The sequence below is a fragment of the Myiozetetes cayanensis genome, unplaced genomic scaffold, assembly GCF_022539395.1.
Source record: "Myiozetetes cayanensis isolate MyiCay16 unplaced genomic scaffold, myiCay2020 scf16, whole genome shotgun sequence".
Taxonomy (NCBI): Eukaryota; Metazoa; Chordata; class Aves; order Passeriformes; family Tyrannidae; genus Myiozetetes; species Myiozetetes cayanensis.
Window position 1 is genome coordinate 303181 of NW_026087270.1, and position 19092 is coordinate 322272.

Consider the following 19092-nt stretch of genomic DNA (forward strand, 5'->3'; position numbering starts at 1 on the left):
TGTTCTTCGATGAGGTTGCCTTGGTTGGTACATGCAGAGCTGTGAAGGTTCGAGGCCACTTCTGCAGCCTGGCAGTCCAGCAGGATTTTTCTTTCCCTGTCCCAGGGCCATCATTTGCTAGATCTTCCCCCAGATGTTTTGGAGGAAAATGAACCAGGTTTCCCCTGTCAGTGCCTCTGGTTTCAGCAGCTGGGCTGATATCTAGGAGCCTGTGTGAGGAAAGAGCCACCTTTCTCCAGGAACAATGGAAGCTGCTAAAATAGGGAAAGAGTGCTCTGTTTTTTCCCTGAGGCAGGGAAAGTGTAGTCTTGTTTTCCCTGAGGAATTCCTACAAGGGCTGAAGTAAAGGCTTTCCTTAAAGATCAGTGGCTTTATCCTTACTTGTTGTGTTGTTTGAAGGTTCAGAAGTCAAGTTAAAAAAAAAAGATGTGTTTGGATTGCAGTGCCAAACAGAAAAGTTCAGGAGGATTAGGATACAGAACTTGCTGTTCATCCCACATGGCTCTCTCTGCAGGTGTGCAGGGAAGTCCAGTCTTTGCATGATAAAAGCACAAAGGTGACACCTTCAGCTGGGCATTCAAGGAACACAGTTGATGTTGACTTAAATCTGATGTTTCTTACATTGTGCTTGGATTTGCTATTTGTTATTTGACTTCTACTGATTGTAATACCTTTGTCTCATTTTTTACAGCTTTTAGGAGTAGAGGATGGAGGCAAATGTTTTGTGTTAGGTTCTTGGGAGAAGAGAGGCAAATCCATTTTGAAAGGAAGATTTGGGTTCTTCTTGACTCCCGGGTGGGATAATCTTTGATTAGACATTTAGTTGTGCTCCTCTCAATTACTGCTGTGTAAAGCATGAATAAAATCTGATTGCTTCCATTCCTGGTGGAATTCTGGAAAACTGGCACATGGAGTTAAGCAAGTGCCCTGTAGGGAAGGTCACAACTGGGATCAGTTTAGGATGCTGGAGCAGGGACACGTCCCAAAAGGATGGGCAGTGTCTGCAGCACAGGCAGGAGCGGTGACGTGGATTCAGTCACGAGAATCTTGATATTTTAATGATCTTTTACATTTACAGTCTTTCTGGTTTCTTTAAAATATTCCAGAAAAACATGAATAGGTGCAATTGGACCTTACAGTAGTTTTAATTTAGTTCAAACTATAAGATTGTATAGGACTCTAGTGGGGAGATAAACGGTTGAACTCAGTGACCTTTGAGGTCTTTTCCAACATAAATAAACCTTCAGTTCTGTAATATTAACTGCTCCTAGCTGCACTTTTTCTTGGGTGCTTTGTTCAGGGAACAAGTATTGCAAGATACTCAGTTATATTAAAAATATTTTCATATTGTGAATATAAATTTCTCTTATTGGTGCAGCTATGAGAGCCTTGTCTTTTTTAACTTAATATCTAAGGGTTTACATGGAAATACTTGGTCTTCCACGAGTATTATATTATAATCAACTTCTGATGCATTAAAAAGTGCGAGTCTGTACTGTGATCATGTGGTTGTTTTGAAAAACATGTTTAATGAAATAAAGATTTGGAGGCTCAAAGCAAACATTGATTGGACTTAGCTGTGCATGATTTTAATTGAAGTATTTTCTCTTGGTGGTTTTGGTTTCCTTTTACTTTTTGGTTGACATTAATTTAGCTGGATATTAAAAAATCATTATTGTTACCAACATTTTAGCTACTGTAGGATATTCTTTAAGGTACAGGATTTTTAAGAGAGTCTGTAATTTGATGGAGCTTCAGTTGATCTTGGAGAAATTTTGCTCTGGATTCTTTTATTACAAGCAGCTCAGAGGGGGTGGGTTTGTTTGCATTACTTCAGAGATAAGTAAATTGAGAATTTTAACACTGATTATTAGATTGTTTTAAATTTTTACCTCTCTATCTTGTTTTGAATCTTGTACTTGTGAAGTTGTGAAAAATAGGGAGGTGCTGCCATCTAGTTTTCCTTTGCTGCCTTTCTTTTGTTTATCTGCATTTTCCATTTGTACAATTTAGGGGTTTTCGTGCCTTTGATGCATTTGGTTCACTGTTTTCCAGTATCTTAATACCCAGATGGGTTTATGTTAATAACCAAATAGCAAAAAATAAATTGCTTATTTCAAATTATTTTTAATTAAAATTATTTTATGTTAGTTACAGAATTAAAGTGCTGCTGCAGACTAAGAATATAAAGTGAGTATCATACATAGATGAAAACCCAATGTTAACCTGACCCATAATATTTTATTTCAGAATATCTGTTGTTGGAACTTACAAAGCAGGTGAAATAGGGTATATTGGAATTTTCACGGGGCTGCTGCTGTAAATGGGTTTGGTTGCAGAGTTTACTAATGTTTTGATTCCAAATGTGTTTTCCAGTGTTAGCTTTCTTTTTACATTTTTAGAGATCAGAGAAGATGGTTATGTGGCAAGCTGGATGGTTTAGTATTTAGATATTTAAGCACATAAGTGGGCTACTTAACAGTATTTCTGCTCCCAGGATGATTACCAATCACTGGAGCTTTGTTTTCATTGCCTGAACAGTCCAATCAATATATATGTCTGGATTTTTAAGAAAACGACAATTCTTTTCTATCTTTGTTTTTTCTTACTTTAGGCATTTTTCTGACTTCTGCTTTTCCCAATTTGAAGTTTTCATCATGAACTTTACTGATTCATTTGCTGTGTTTTGATATTCACTTTCTGCTTTAACCGCAAAACTGTTTTTCTTCCTTGCCCTCATAATGGGGGATTCTTTTCTCTATAAGCAGACAGTAAGTTTTCAGGACTTCCAGATTATGCTGTTTACCTTTTTATAGCATTAATACCGTTTTAAAACTCAGAAAACACTCAAACATTAGTAAGGCTGTAAAATGAAACATGCAAAGATTAGGAAATGCTATAAAGAAGGTTCCTGAGCAGTCTAACAGTGGCTCCCATGTGGTCATGCAGCATGATGCATATGCACATACTCCTCTTATTTTTAATTTCTGCAGTGTGTAGGCTGGACAGTCTTAATTAATGAAGAATTGCATGATAATTTGTCTCCACTCTTCAGTGGGTTGCTTCAGGCTTACTTGCTGCCCACTATCTCAGCCCCCCTCTGCAGTGGGAGTTAAGAACCAAGCAGGGTTTTTTGTGAAGCTTATCCCAAAACAACTTTCTCAATAATGCAGTTAAGGGGATTATTAACCTCTTTTTTTTGTAAGTAGGAAACGGAGCCTAATTGTCTCCATTTTAAATATTACATTAAAAATGCTGGTTCATTCTTTGTGTTCAGTTTGACTTCCTCATCTTCAGCTGCACCTGAAGCACTGCTGGTCACAAACTCCACCTGTCAAGTTGGGCACTCATAAGCATATTGCATAAGAGGGATTATTTACAATGGATTATCCATATTTGCAGGCAGCACTAAGCACTCGAAGCAAGTATAGAACCTAATTGTAGTGCCAAAATTCAGCTGGTTTTTTATCCACCAGATTCTTTGGATGAAACCTACTGGGTACAGATGGATTAGATACTTCACCAGAGCATGAGAAAGTACTTTGATAAGTATTTGCTTTGGCAACTGGAGTTTTGGACTTAGAACCCCTGATTTCTGGAGGTTTTCTTTGGTGGCCCCCAGGTCCTCTGCCTGTCTTGTCTAATTTCTGCCAGTCCCATGTCTTCCTGGCCTGTTGTCCCCAAAGGAACACCAAACAGATGAGGAACTCAGCAACATCTCCCTGCTCCACTCAGGATCCTGTGGGGGCAGTGAAGGTTCCACCTCTGTGTCTGACTTGTTAAAGATTCTGATTCCAGTCATTTTCTGGACTTGTGTGCAAATGTCAGGTTTTTAGAAGGTTAATACTTTGGCTCAATTTCACTGTATTTTTACCAGAGAGAGAAACCATCAAACCTCTGGCAACAAATTGCTCTGCAGCTGACATTGAAGTGCATGTTCCAGACGAGCCCTGACCAAAGGAATTGAGAAGCAGTCAGTGGGAAATTTCTCCATGAACTCTTCAGAAGTTTGTCAGAATGTTTAAGTATTGGAAAACAGAGTTTGCCAAAGGGGAGTGTTACAGTACCTTAATAGCAGTTAGGGCTACCAGCCATGCCTGTAAGAGATGTTGTATGAGTTGTATGAGTTAGTTACCCCAAAATGACTGGGGGGTTGACCCTGGCTGGGTGTCAGGTGCCACCAAAGCCACTCTGTCACTGCCTCCTCAGCTGTTTGGGGAGAGAAAATACAGTGAAACATTTGTGGGACAGGATAAGGACAGGGGGAGATCAGTCAGCAGGTACTGACACAGCAAAACAGGCTCAGCTGGGGGAAATCACCATTTTATTACCAATCAAATCAGAGTAGGATAATGAGAAATAAAAACTGAATCTTAAAACACCTTTTCCTCACCCCTCCCTTCTTCCTGGGCTTTCCTTTACTCTCAACTTTCTCTCCCTCCTCCCCTGAGCAGTGCAGGGGGCTGTGGGCAGTTCATCCCCTCTTGTCTCTGCTGCTGCTTCCCCCTCAGTGGAGGATCCTCACACTCTTCCCCTGCTCCATTGGGGTCCCCCCCATGGGGTACAGTCAGTCAGGCACTGTCTGTTCAGGAAATGGGGGAAGCTTCTGGCAGCTCCTCACAGAAGCCAACCCTGTAGTCCCCTCTCCCCCCAAAACCTGGCCATGCCAACCCAGTACAAGTGAGCTCCCAGATTTGACCTTTAGCTTCTGCTTCTGCCATCCCTTTCCTTTAGTTTTCTCTGTTAAGCAGTGTCTTTGATTGTTTGAGGCAGCTCAGATGGCATTTTAGCATTGCCTGTGTTGTTTATAAGAAGTCTTCTGGATTAATGATTAGAAAAAAAATGGAATTTATTTCAGATTTTGCAAATTTAAATCTAAACTCGAAGGTCATATTCTGTTAAAATGGAGTTTTACATAATACTTAGTGAAGCCATGTATTGGAAGACATGTAAAGAGATGTCATGTGTGTTGTGATAAACCTGGCCCTGCTTTTGTGTTCATGTTTGTTCAGATGCTGCTGCAGTGTTTTCTTTTCTTTTGTGGCTGAAAGTGGCCAAGTTTATTGACAGGACTGCTCATGACAAACAGATGCAACACACTTGTCAAAGGTGAGCTCTCTTGCTTCATAGAGCAGAGAGTGCTGCTGGTACCTGGAGTGTTCCTCAGTGGGTGCTTCTGTAGCACAAACCACAAGTGTATCACGAGCCTGTGCCCAAGGATTCACATACTGACTGTGGCAGTTTAAATTGCCTTGGTTTGATAAGGCTGTGAATGCCAGCTCAGATCTGTGTGTGACAGGCATCCTCCAGTGTCCCTGTGGAGATGGGGAGTGGGTTTTATATATATATATATCTATATCTCCTGTGTTCATTCATGTTCTATTCTCCTGCCTCTTGATGTCTGAGCACAGGGCAAAAGCCTCTCTAACATGACTTTTGTGTATTTAGGAAATGTAAAAATATCTGATGTCTAATAAAAAATAATAGTTACATTTGAAAATGTGGTTCTTTCTAACCCTCTCGGTAATTTTGGGATTTAATAGCGTCCTACCAAACCTCAGCAGTTTTTCTTTAAGGAACATCATAAGTTCTTTTATATTGTTGCAGTGGGAGCTTGACACATTGGGTTATGTTTTTTTTGTTTAATGCAATGCTGATAATTTTTTTTTTCTTTTTGATTGATTCCACATGAGATCTGTTTACAGCTTTCCCTTCCTAGAAAACACAGCTTTTTGTTTCTAAATATTTTTTACGTGTTCTTCTTGAAGCGTTTGTGTTGGGAGTCCTTGGAGTGTCTTCTGGCAACTTGTAGCTGTCATTTGAAGATCATTTCCATGATACTTAAGAATTTCTCCAGGCTAGTTCCTTGTTCTGTTTCTCATCCCCTCGTTTCATACTTACCTTTTTAACACTCAGGAGTTTTGGAACCACGTTAGGAGACTATTGCATTACTTTGTTTGCAGTTCTCTGCTACTGAGGCTTTTTCTTCATGTGCAACACATTAATGGATTTTACTGCCAAAAGGCTTTTGTCACTATTGATTTTTAAAACTGAGGGGGAATTTAGTCTTCAAGTTGCACAGTTTGCTGTGGTCTGGCACAGTGGAACACATAGTTTGATAATATTATGATAGTAAAATTTTCTATTTTAATCCTGTACAGTGCAGTTTTCAGGTATGTTCCTCTGATGAATGGTGGGCATTTATTATTCTCCAGCTCACGGTCTCACCATGTGTTTGTGGATTTCTGGCTGCAGATTTTGCCTGGAACTGAGTAGCTGGCAGAAGTGTTCCTGGTTATCTGCTAGTTCTGTAAATCCTCACCTCTGGAAGCATGTACTGATAAGAAAGGGAGCAGATATCCCAGGTCTGCTGTATTTTTGGGTTGGAAACACTGGTTATAAGCAAATGAACAAGATACACAATATTTATATTTTTAAAGGCGAACATTCATCAGGTAAATATAGTTTTATTCTACCCGTATTTTAAAATTAAAACAAGTGGCCATTTTTAGAATGGAGAGAAGAGGTGGGGGTATTTGAAACAGGAAAAACTTATGTGATCCCTCTTCCAAAAAAAAAACCCAGACAAGTCTTTCTCTTCAGGATGGTGCTGTTTATTGCCTCTAGGCTGTCTCACTATGGAAGGCAACCCTAGCCAAGATTTTAAAAATCTTGAAAGCTTTACATACAACAACAAACAAAAAAAAGGTTTTGTTCAGATGTCAGGTAGATTTATTTGATTTGGTTTTTTTCCTCCTTTTTTTCCCCAAGTACAGAAGATTGATATCCAGTAGAAGATGTTACTGGACTGATTTGTAAGGAATGCTTGGGGCTTTGAATGCCTGCCTGGGCCTCTGCTGCTTTTGGAGATCTCTTGGAGTATGCTGGATGTTCTGTGAAGAAGTATTTTATGTAGGTTTAGTAAGCAGTGTAAGAATCTAAAATAAGCAGGTTTTTTAAAAAAATATTAATTATAGGGACATAGAAATTAAAATGTAAAGCAAGGGAAATTAGTTTTATCTTGTGGGAAACAATTTTATCCATGATTTATTACTCCATCCACTTAGAAAATTTGTCTTTTCTAAGTGTGTGTTTGAATGTAAATCTTAATAAATGCGAGTTATAAGAGACCAGTGTGACCTCCCTTTTTAATAATGAGTGGTTCTTGTTTTGTCACTGTTGCCACACTGTGTGCTATATTTCTTTCTTAATGGTATTTACCTTCCTGTAGAATTAAATAACTCTTCTGGAGACATTTTTTGTTTCTAAATCTTGTCCTTTTATATCATTGAAACAAATAAAAAAATAATTAATGTGTTTGCTGCATGAGACAATTTCCTGAGCTGCAGAGTGTGGCACTGAGCGAGAGCCTGTGAGTCAGTCGTGTTCCTTTGTCTGCACTTCCCAGTCCAGGTGCTGTCTGATTCCAGAGCGTTGGTTCTGTGACAGAGGTTCTCCAAATGCTCAGACTTCATTTCTGTGCGAGTTCGTTTCCTGCATAATCCAATCTGAAATTATTTTCAAGGTATTTTTCTGCTCTCTGAATTTTCTCTCCATATGAATTGTCTTAAAGAAAAAAGCACTGGAAGAGGCCAGTAAATACCAAGAGGACCGGCACGTGTTCCTGGCAATGATGAACTCAAATATTGATGAATACTGACGTGTAAATATTACAACTGAACTAATGCATCAATTTTTTGCAGGTCACATCCGTTTTTTCTAATCTTTTGGGAGAAATACTGAAAACTTATTGAATGCAAGAGCTCACTTTTCCATTATTTGCGAATATATGTTTAAGAACACATTACTGGTTTGGACTTTTTTCTTTTCCCCCAGCACTAAAATGATTATTCCTTAATAAGAAGTCTTGGAGATGGAGTTAGTAAGGAGAGGGGATAAAACCAAACGCTGTTTTTCCTTTTCCCAGCAGCCGACGTCCGTGGCCACGTCCACCGTCCGCCTGGGCCTCCCAGTGCAGGCCAAGGTGGTGCAGCCGCCGGCTGCGCCCGCCAGCGCCGCTGCCACGCTGCCAGGGGGGGCTGTGCTGGCACACACCACGGTGAGAGGGCACGGGCAGCTGAGAACGGGGCAGGAAAAGGGCTGGGGGTGGGTGGGATACAGCCAGGAACCTTTTTGGGGAGGCCATCGGGGATTGTAGTGGTAGGATGAGTTTGGAGCAAAGGAGTGGAAATTTAGGTTTGATGTACGGGTGAAATCCTTCCCTGTGAGGGTGGGCAGGCCCTGGCACAGGTTGCCCAGAGAAGCTGTGGCTGCCCCATCCCTGGAAGTGTCCAAGGCCAGGTTGGACGGGGCTTGGAGCAACCTGGGCTAGTGGAAGGTGTCCCTGCCCATGGCAGGGGGTGGGACTGGATGAGCTTTAACTTTCTTTCTCACCCATTCTATGCTTTTGCAACACTGTTCTCTGGAATTTCATTTTAAGAGAAGAAGTGAAATGCTTAACACTGATGGGCAATAATGGAGGCTCACTTGTGTAGCGTTTTTCTGACAGTCATTTAAAAATTATCAGGGGGGTGGAACAAGGTGAGCTTTAAGTTCCCTTCCGACTCAAACCATTCCATGATTTTATGCTTTACATGGGTTTTTGGAAAATGAATTTTAATGTTCATATCTTTCCTTTTATTGCCAGTGTAATCCCAGAAATTAATAATGAATGTACGGTCAGACTTCATTATGCAGGCCCTGAGGGATAGCCTAGGCTTTATTTTCTCCCATTTCCTAGATGATAACAAGTGTGAGGGTAGTATAGATTGAGCTTTTTTAAAGAAAAAGCTCCAGTGAGGTGGAGTTGTAGATCCTGTTTCAGTGATGGACATACTGCGTGTGCCCAGCTGGCCCAGGACAGCTTTGTTCACCAGAGCTGTGCAAAAGTGCTGGCTCAGATGGCCTGGGAAGCTGCCTTAGTGCTTTTGTGTCCTCTGGCTCTGAGCTGGCACTGCAACTGTGGGATGGAAGCTGTAAACCTGATGGCACGACCACAGATGGTTGGGAATGGACTCATTCATATTAAGGGCCAGTTCTACAGAAAGTTGAGTGTCAGAAGTCACCCCATCGTAGTAATCTTAAATGTTTGGGTGATAGCAACTGATTTTATGGTGGTACATTTATTTGTGTAATAGAAGGGACTTTAAATGAGGACCTGCACTGGTCAGGAAAGGGTGACAAAATTAGGATTATAATAAATAAATGAAGTCAATAGTTTTATTTTGTCAGTAAGGCTGTACTTGAAAGGAAACAAGTTTTTCCTTTCAGGAGCTTTAAGGTTGAGTCAAATAATCAAAATAACGACCTGTTTTTTCAATATGAAATGTCAATAGGTATCAGTAGCTACGACAAGTGCTCAAAATTTGTTCAAGACGACAGTAGCAACTGGAACTTCAGTTTCTCAACAGCCTGCAGTGCTCACTGGTGGACAGACTCAAGGCTCAGCACAGACCCAGGGTCAGCCCCGGCTGCCGCTGCCACCTCACACAGCAGCACAAGTGCCAGCACAGCCCCTGGTCATCCCCAGCTCTCCTGTGCCTGGAACCACAGTTGTGTCCCAGGCAAGTGTTCACATCCTGCATGCATCGTTTTCTTGGTGCTTTGGGAACGACTGGGGTCTGATTTCTGATTTGATTTTACTGCTGCAGCTGCTTTGCACAAAAATACACTGAATTATTGAACGAATCAGGATAGCTTGGGCAACGTTTGTACCTTGTGTATTGGGCATCTCAAAGGGGAACGCATCTCCAACAAATTGTTGTCTTACTTCTCATGTTTAAGGTTATTTTTACCAAAGCAGCCTGTAAAATATAGAAGATATTTCTTTCATTGCTTTTTGCTGTTTTTATTTGTGAGCTGTGATGTTCAGTCACAGGAAGAAGTGAAGAAAGTATCAGGTAACTTGCAGCCATGGCAGAACAGCTGCAGATTTATTTCACATGTGCCCTGTCTCAATTTTTAAAATGTCATCATTTTCCTTATTTGTGGTGGTCAGAGCATGCACTGATCCTGATGCAAAAGTAGCATGGATCTGATATTTGTTTTCTTTGGCTTTTGCAGGAAATGCAAGAGAATGTGAAAAAATGCAAAAACTTTTTAGCTACCCTTATAAAACTTGCTTCTCATAATTCACCATCTCCAGAAACGTCCCGCAATGTGAAAGCTCTGGTTCAAGATTTGTTGGTAAATATTTAGTTTTCTTTTGTCAGTTATCTATTGAGCTTGTTATTTACATAGGCTGAAAATTATTGCTGTGATTTAGTTCTTTTGGCTGTAATGAAAGGGAAAGGAGTTGAACTCCATCAGAATGTGAGTGTTCTGTATGTTCCATGTCTTCAAGAAGCTGTTAAAGGCAGCCTTTCTCTTAGTTTCTGAAAGGGGAACTGCAGCAAAGTATTTAGGATGCATCTGTCAAAAACTCTGTTGTTTTGGTGGGGAATATGTTGGTCATTTCTTTAGAAAACCAGAGTAAAATACAGGATTTTTCCTTGAGGGTTCATTAAGTTTCTTTTCCTCCAAGCCATGGTCTTCCCTGACACAGTGAGAAGCTGTTAATTGTTTTAAGCACAGATGTGCTTAAAATATCTACATGTGGATGTAGATATGGGCCTTCACAAGGTGGGTTAGACTTTCCAGGACTGAAGGAGAAGTGTTTTGCTGAGCTGCTGAGTCTGGACTTGCTGCAGTCCCCAGTAAAACAGATGTTTCAGTGAACTGTGTCGATGAGGTCCAGGCAGATGTTACTGTGGAACTGGAAAAATGGTCAAGCTTCTTAAAAAGAAATGAAATATAGTCAATGAAGAGGCTGGATTTAAAAGTAGTTGCTATATATTTCTCTGAATATGTTGCCAGAGAAACCTGTGTATTTTATACAAGCCTAAGACTGCTTTCAAGTGTGAGCCACTCAACAATCATGTTCAGTGGTTACAGTAAAAACTCGTTACCTTTGCAATCTTGGAAATATTAAATAACTAGAGGTAGCTACTTACTCTATTTTAAGCAAAGTAGCAACACACATATAGAATAAATACATTTATTGACGCTTGTTTGCTTTGTTTTTTTCTCTTGTTTACAGATTGATTCTGTATCAGTCCAGGAAAGCTAATGAATGGTTTTATTACAGCTGAGGTTGTAACTAGTGATACTTCAGAAATATTATAAAATGCACCTGAGTTATAGAGTTCTCCTGTATTAACTGCAAAATAAACTACTGATTATGTATTTGATATATTTATAAGTGTATATTTTGTGAATATATAGACATATTCATACATACTGGCAGTTTTGTAGTTACTTATATATGTACTTTTTATATGTGCCTATGCTTTACATGTATAGTTTTATATATACACGTTCTACTAAGTCAAATTGTACCATCAGAATTGGCTTTGGAATTAAGCATTTAATATTTTCTTATTACAAGGCCTGACAAATTTTACAATAGTTTGTAATGTTACTTCAACAACCTGTTGTTTTTGTTTTCTTTTAATTTTAAAAAACAAATCACTCTGTAAATGTTAGCAGAAGAATGGAATCCCAAAAGAGGCTTGGGCGTATTTGGGGTCTTCTTGTATCTGGAATGGTGCATCCCAGGGGAACTCCCTGAATGTTGAGTGGGATGTTACGTGTGTGAATTGGCTCTTGACAGAAGGATCTTAGAGAGGAGTTGAGGGATTTCAGCTTCAGAAGTTCTACTTGATATGGCTACCTTTTCAGCTAGAGATAAATGTGTATATTTTAGCTGGGAAAGAAACAACCAACCAACTCAACTGAGTTGTTGATGCTTTTTTTTTTCTTCCCCCGAAGGATGCAAAGATTGATCCAGAAGAATTTACAGGCCGCCTTCAAACAGAACTCAAATCATCTCCTCAGCCATATCTCGTACCTTTCCTTAAGGTAATGTGGATGTTGTTTGGAGCAATCTGTTTCAGTGCAAATTTCTGTACACTGAGCCTTAGAATATCTTATTTAAAGTGGTGTTTGCCTGTCCTACCTAGAGCAACACTACTCCCTTTTTACTTCCTGCTGCCCATTTCTGCCCCAGTGCTCTTGGCTGGCAGTCCCTTGCAGGCTCCCTCTCGGTTATTCCAGCCAGGAGCTGCTCCCTGGCAGGCTGGGAGAACAGTGAGGAACAGGGAGATCCTACAGGAGGGCAGCACCTCGTGTTTAGGGTCTTGGCTTAGGTTTAAGAACAATGCATTTGTCATCCAGAGCTGATCTGGAGTTCATGGCTTGAGTAGCTCTGACCTAGAACATTGCAGTAATTAGATTTATATAAAAAGCAGTTACTCTCTAGTTTGGAAATCACCCATTGGCTATTCTGTAGTGATCCTTTACTTTTATAGAAAGTACACTCTTCTGTGGTAGTAGGTAATTTTTTGGGAAGAAGTAGAGCATTCACATTTGGAGGAGTGAGAAGTTATTTCTACAGAACACTTCAAGTGTTTATTTAATAAGCTTTTCCATATTGCTTTTGTTATCCATGTTTGGGTCATTGTTGACTTGCAATCCACGTGTAACAATGATTATGAAAAACTAAAATGGATAATGGTGTTGAAATAATTGATTAGATGATCCTGCTTGTAATCTGGAACGAATCAGCAGTATAATTTCTGATGTGATACCAAGTGGATTGATTGTTGGGTCCTAAGTTAGTATACAAGGGGATAAAATTAACTTTTAATTGGTTCTATACATTAGCTACAATAACTGCAAGATTGTATTCAAACATACAAAACATGTTTAATTATGTCCCAACAAAGCCACAAATACAATTTTTAAAGCATTTTTCATCTAGTTCAAAACTCCTCTGTTTAGGGCAGATTTCCTCTTTTCTCCTGCAACTTTTCTTCAGAACTTTCTCCCTCTGCTTCTGTGTTTTCAAGTTATCATTGACCCTTATTTGTGCCTTTTCACTGCAGTCACTGCAGTCACTTCTGGCATCATGATAAGTTTTGACTTGTCTCCTTTCTTTGAAGTCCCTTCTTGGCAACAGGCATGAAGTTTTTAAATAAATGTGATAAATTTAGGAAGAACTGTAACTTGGGCTAAACACTGTTGCATTCTACAGCTGCCTGGGGGGGAGCACTTCAAAACAACACTACTGCCACTTAAAAAGTAAGAAGTCTGTTCCTGCAGGTACAGGATAGCCTTGCAGAACTGTAGTTTTTGTTGGAGTGGTTTGAACATGAAGGATACAATGGTACACTTTTCTAATCCAGAGTACCTGAGATCTGTAATAATACAGACAAAAGCTGTTGCTGCAGGACATCAGCAGTTAAGTCACCTTGTTCTGGGTACTGGAGGCACGTCAGGAGAAGTAAAGTGCAGCTTGCTTCTTCTAACATGCAGTGGGAATGGGGTTCTTCCCACAGCTCAGCCTTTTCTGGTTCCAGTTTTGCCCTTCCAAAGGCCTAAGCTACAAGTTCTAGATAGTCTGGAGAAGGAGAATGTTATGTTTTACTGCTGCAGTGGAGTTCAGGGCACATGAAAATCTACAGGTGTTGCAAAATCCAAATTGCGAGCTTATTAAAAATGTAAACTGAGCTTTCTCTCCTACAAAATGTGTTCAGTCTCAGTTCTGTTTGCTGAGTAGGCCGACAGTAAAATTGGAAAGAAAGTTGCATTCTTTTAGTTGTGTTTGTAGCAAATTTCAAAATATTTTTGTGCCAACCTGCTAAGTTTGCTGTTTCATAAACTCTCTTCTGTTTTCAGAAAAGTCTACCTGCATTGAGACAATCTCTACTGAACAGTCAGCATTTGGTTTTGCAAGGACAGCCGTCTCAGCAGCCACTTCAACAAAGCAAGCTCTCACAAGTGATACCTCAGTCTGCCTCGGGAAGCATCTCCTCTGTTGTCAGCACACAGACAATAGGAATAAGGCAACCAAACAACATTTGCACAGTCTCTGTATCAAATACAGTGCAGCCTCCTCAGGTTAAGGTGGTACAGTCAAATCAGAGTTCTCAACTGGTAGGTACTGTAGCATAAAAGAGAATTTCTTCGTGAACTGTGTAGCAGTTTGCAGTGTTATTTTTATTGCAGCTTGTTTGGGAAAATACTTTGTTGCTTGCACCATATTCTGTCATCCATAGTAGCATCTCATTTTATGTCATTTCACATGTGTGCTCAACCGTTAGTTTACATAACATTATTAACAGTTTAAATGTAAGGAAGTGCACTCTTGGCCTTTTTGTCTGCAATCCATGATTGTTGTGTGAGCAGAGTGGAATCTGAGGGAATTACAAACCCAGAACAGAAAGCTTTTCAAGACTTACAAGAGGATAATGTTTAGTATGTCATTAGATATGCTGCTTTGCTTAGATTAGTCTGCATTAAAATTAACTCTCTCATTTTAGAGCTCTTCTTCACATAGTTATAAAATCTCGTAGAAGAATAGCTGTAGCAGGATGTTCTGTTTAGAATTAATGCCATTCTTTGTTACTGAAATGTATCTTTGTTGTGCATAGTGCAGTATTATGTATTTAGATTAATTAATTTCAAAGACACTATCAGTAAGACAACTGAATTTATGTAGGAGCTTGTGTGTGTGTTTCCAGCTTGAATTAAAATATGTTAAGGATCTTTACAAGGCCTTGAGTTTATACAGGTGTTATCATCCTTCAAGCAAAGATGTGAGAGTTTCTTTGTCTGTGGTTTCTGTGTTTGTATGAAGTAAAGGACTTGACTGAGGTTTCAAAACCAAATTGGCAGGTTCCAGGAGGTGTATCAAGTTGGCAAAAATTTATATTATCGAGGTTGAGAAATGCATGTATGATTATGTAAAACCTTACAGGGATCTATCCTTGAGTCTACAGGCTCTATAAAGGCTATAAATAATTTGTAGGGTGTGGGGAGAGAGAATGATTCTTGTGCTTTAATTTAAAAGTAGCAGTGCACAGTCTGAAAATGTCTGAGCCATGTCTTGAACCTTCCAAATACTTTCTAGTGGTTAAATTGCTAACTTTAAAATGAAATTAATATAATTTCATCGTCCTTTAGTGAGCATAGTTTCCATGTACTAAGGTTTCTCTGACTGTGCCTGTTGCAGTGCCCACAAGAGCTGGGTGTTTCTCACCTAACTCGGTGCTCTCTGTTCAGCCACTTGCATTCCTTCTTGTTTTAATATGGGTTCTCCCCACCCCTTCTGGATTCTTGTATAAATTAGAAGAGTGTTCCTCACACTGTGTGTGACATCTCTTTCATTTGTCCATGTTTCAGAAGACTGAATGGGCAGGAGCTTTGGCTCTTCAGGGTAGAGGGGCAGGAACTGATGGTAATTACAGTAGGTGTAAAAATTACTCCCTGTCCAGGGAAAGCAAATTTCTGACAGCAGCTGACAGATTGCTTGCAAGTGTAAACATCCATGGCCAGGAGTCTGGGCTTATGCCACAGTCTTAAGACTTTAAGGTAACAATGCTTTTCCCAGTGTTGTGCAAGCCACCTAAACACTCCTGTGCCCGTCTGGCAGTTGCACCCCACCTTCTGAGAAACACCAGCGTCCAACCAAAATGTGTAAGTCCACGGGAGTTCTTGCTCTTAGGATTGGAGTTCTTGTGGAGTATTTTCTGAATGGAAGAAAGCCATGTTTGTGGGAGAGACACCTTCTGTCTGATGTCAGGGGGTACTCAAAGCAAGCAATCATGTTAACCTGAGTGGAGATTAACAGTGTCAGCTTATTCAGCATACCTGTGCCATAGGAGGGAGCTGAGAAGTGCTCAAGTAACACATTGTGGAGGTTGATCTGATGGGCAAAACGAACTGGTTTTGTGTCTGTAAGGAGGTCACAGGTCTAGGGCTAAATTGTCATTTCCTGGGTACATGAAATGACTGCTACATTTTCTAAAGGTCACAAACCACGCAGAGCAAAACTATGCTTACTGTTCCTTTTCTAGAAAATACTTAGAGACAAGACATTAAAAAATACAATTTATTGGCTTTAGTGTAAAACTGTCTTTTCGTATTTGCTTTAAATTTAACAGTCATTAATTAATAGAACCACACATTACATTAACCAGGCACTTAATGACCCTTATAGTAGTTCTGTACAGACAAAAGCAGCATTTACACAGTGAGAGTTGCAGTTAGATGGCACAACCCCCAACTCAGGTGCTGAGCAGAGAACCCAGCAGCAGCTCGGTATCACAGTAGGGATCGTTCCCAGGGAGTGATTTTTTGCAGTGACAGTGCTCCCAGTGCTCCCAGCCCTGAGTGCTCCCCGAAATCAGAGCAGAGCCCAGAGCTCCTGGCCATCTTGCCCTGGCCTTGTCCAGGAGATGAGGATTGCAGCTGCCTTGCCTGGGGGTGGCCAGCGCTGATGGAGCAAACTGGCTGAGCTCCAGAATTTCCAAGCCTGAAGCTCACTGGAGAGAGTTCCAGCTGGCTTTGCAAACTGTCCAGCTGCAGAAGGGCAAGCCTGTTTTAGAATAGAGATCTTTTCATACCAGCCAGTTTACAGTAGTCTAGTTTCCTTTAAAATGTGGAGAATCTGTGAGCTGTTCCTTTCTTTTGACATTTCTGTTTCACGAAGGGGTCAGATGAGGTGATGCTTCCTCCAGTGGTATTGAGGTATCTTGCAGCAGGGAAATTCTGTGTACACTGTCAGCATGCAGCATAGCTTGCACAAAGGCTTTGAAATGTGAAGTATTAGTGCAGATGGAAGAGGAGAGTATTTTTTATTCATTCTGTAAAGTATTGGAATCATGTTCCGAAGTACAAAAAAGCAATGCTTGCAAGAGCTAGATAGTGCTACTTCTAGATAGACAAAAGGGGAATAATCTTAGGCTAATATTTTATTGATGAGACACTAATGAGATAAGCCAGCAATCAATTTTTTTAATTGCTCCAAGTGCAATGTTCAAAGTTGGTCTAAATTGCCATTCTTAGGGTCCATGTGCTCCACATTGCCTGTCTTGTTCTGGGTGTTACAGCAGGTACAATTTGTATGAATAAGAGGGATATTGTTATTAAATGTGTTGAAGTTGTGAGTGGATTGATGGGCAGTGGAGGTGGATTAGCACTTTACATACTGTGTTGACTCTGACTGCATCACGGGGAGAATACTCCTGGATGTTAAAACCAGTTACTAAATGTGAGTGATAAGGAAAATCAGTAAGAAAATCAGTGATTCATCTTAATTAAAACCAGTTTAATTATCTGCAAAGCTGTAGAAAGACTTGTGCAGGTCTAGGATTAGGAAGAATGTCTAGAAATACATCTGGACTGTTCTTGCTGCAGCAAATTGGGCACAGTGTCCAGAGGGGAGACTCTGCCACCTTCTGCGTTCCTTTAGAACAGGATTTGCTCAAACATTTACCAACGCTTTTCCAGGGACTGTCACAGTGCTTGGAGTCTCCCAAAAGGTGAGATGGACTAATGGAATTTGGAAACAGGATACAACAGCAGAATAAGCATTTTGTTGTATGGGGATGTTCTGCTTTGCTCTCTCTCATTCTCTGCTGAAGCTTTTCCTGGCACCAGTTTCCTGTTCATGAATGGCTGTAACGTTTACACATTTTAGTGATTCATAGGAAATCATTTGCTCTTTGTCCTATGAGCAAGGCAGCTCAGAAATGTGAGGGTAATAGATGGCTGTTTGGATAAAAGCAGTAGTTTCTGTTAATGAACTAATAAAGATCTAGTCACCGACTTAGAATTTGGTGTACAATAAAATGTAAATAAAAATGGCTGTTGAGCAGCAGGCACCTGGGATCCATTAACAGGAACAAAGCCTATACGTGACAAATTGTGTGCCTGTTTGAAATACAGCCCAGTAGTTCTCTGAGTTGTTGTCATACACTTTCAGAGTTTTGTGGGCTGTACCTTAATATAAGGAGAATATTGTCACTGGTTGCTGTTTGGAAACCAGTAACAAAAGAGCAGGAGTAAAGCAAAGACTAAAAGAAAAGCTTAAGAGAATTATTAAACACATACCACTTGGTCAAACACTGACTAAGAGGAAGAATAAAAGACCATTATTTGGAGCAGACCAAGACAGTATAAAAATGAAGCACATATAATTAAATGAAGTAGGATTTAGGTAGGATATAAGGCAAAATATCCTTAGAGTAAGACAGAATATTAGATGGTAGATCAGGCTCTCAAAGACAGTGATGAAAAAGCCATAATTAAAACCATTCAAAAATAGAGCATTTGACAAACTGTATATGAAACTGGGGAGCAAGTGGGACAAGTGATCTGGGGGCTTCTGTTTTATTTTTCTTCATTGCTTTGTTGGAAACATATACCCAATGGAACAGTGTTGTTGTCATATTAACATTAAAATTTATGTGCTGAGTTTTTAAAAAGTCAATTTTTTTTTTTTTTATTTGGGAGGAAAAATAATCTGCTTATGCAAATTTTGAGGCACTGTTGAAAAATTGTAGCTGCTACTGATACAGCATGGGGAACAATGGTAAATATGAATTCTGGGCCCATGAAAGCATGAACATTGTAAGTTAATGCTGCCAGATTACATGATAGCTGAGGTTTGATATGACATTTATCTTCAGGAGTGAGTAGACTGATAAATCACAAGTGGCATAGCCACAAGTGAGTTAGCAAGTGTTTACTCATGAGTGAAGATAAATGTCATATCAGACCACAGCCATTCTGAATTTTGTATGTTTACAAGTGTCTTGTTTCTTCCTTCCACAGTGTTGTTTTTTTAACTTAATTGAGAGGAAAAAAAATATGCTTGGTAAAGGATATATTTTTCAAATTTATTTTTATTTTCCATTCTTTGCAGAAGCTTCTGTTTCCTGTGCTTTTGTCTTTGTTGTGGTATTTGATAGGTTGAAGCTTTTGGATCAGGTGCTTTTATTGCAAAGTGTGATTTTATGTGAGTTGAGTGGGGTTGGGTTTGCAGCCCTTGTCAGGTGAAAGGAGGCATGTTGTGCACTGGGACAGGAGATTGGCTAAAGCTTCAGAAACTTCAGCAGTGAGTTCTAATCTAATTATCATAAAGGACTTCTCCCTTCAGTGGTTTGTAGGTAGTGGTTTTCATTTTATTTTGTATTTTCTTGCATGAGAAAGAGAACAGAAGTGATCAGTCTTTCTGCTTCTGTATGTTCTGTGTGCTTTGGCTGGATT

The 19092-nt window shown here is 39.9% G+C and overlaps 1 protein-coding gene across 1 annotated transcript in view; it reads left to right on the forward strand.

Moving 5' to 3' along the window:
- Positions 1 to 19092, forward strand: part of LOC126637702 (transcription initiation factor TFIID subunit 4-like) — a 141671-nt gene that overhangs the window by 8371 nt on the left and 114208 nt on the right. The window contains 5 exon segments of the mRNA XM_050311096.1: positions 7928 to 8059; positions 9336 to 9563; positions 10063 to 10185; positions 11809 to 11898; positions 13717 to 13974. Coding sequence (XP_050167053.1) covers positions 7928 to 8059; positions 9336 to 9563; positions 10063 to 10185; positions 11809 to 11898; positions 13717 to 13974 — 831 coding nt within the window.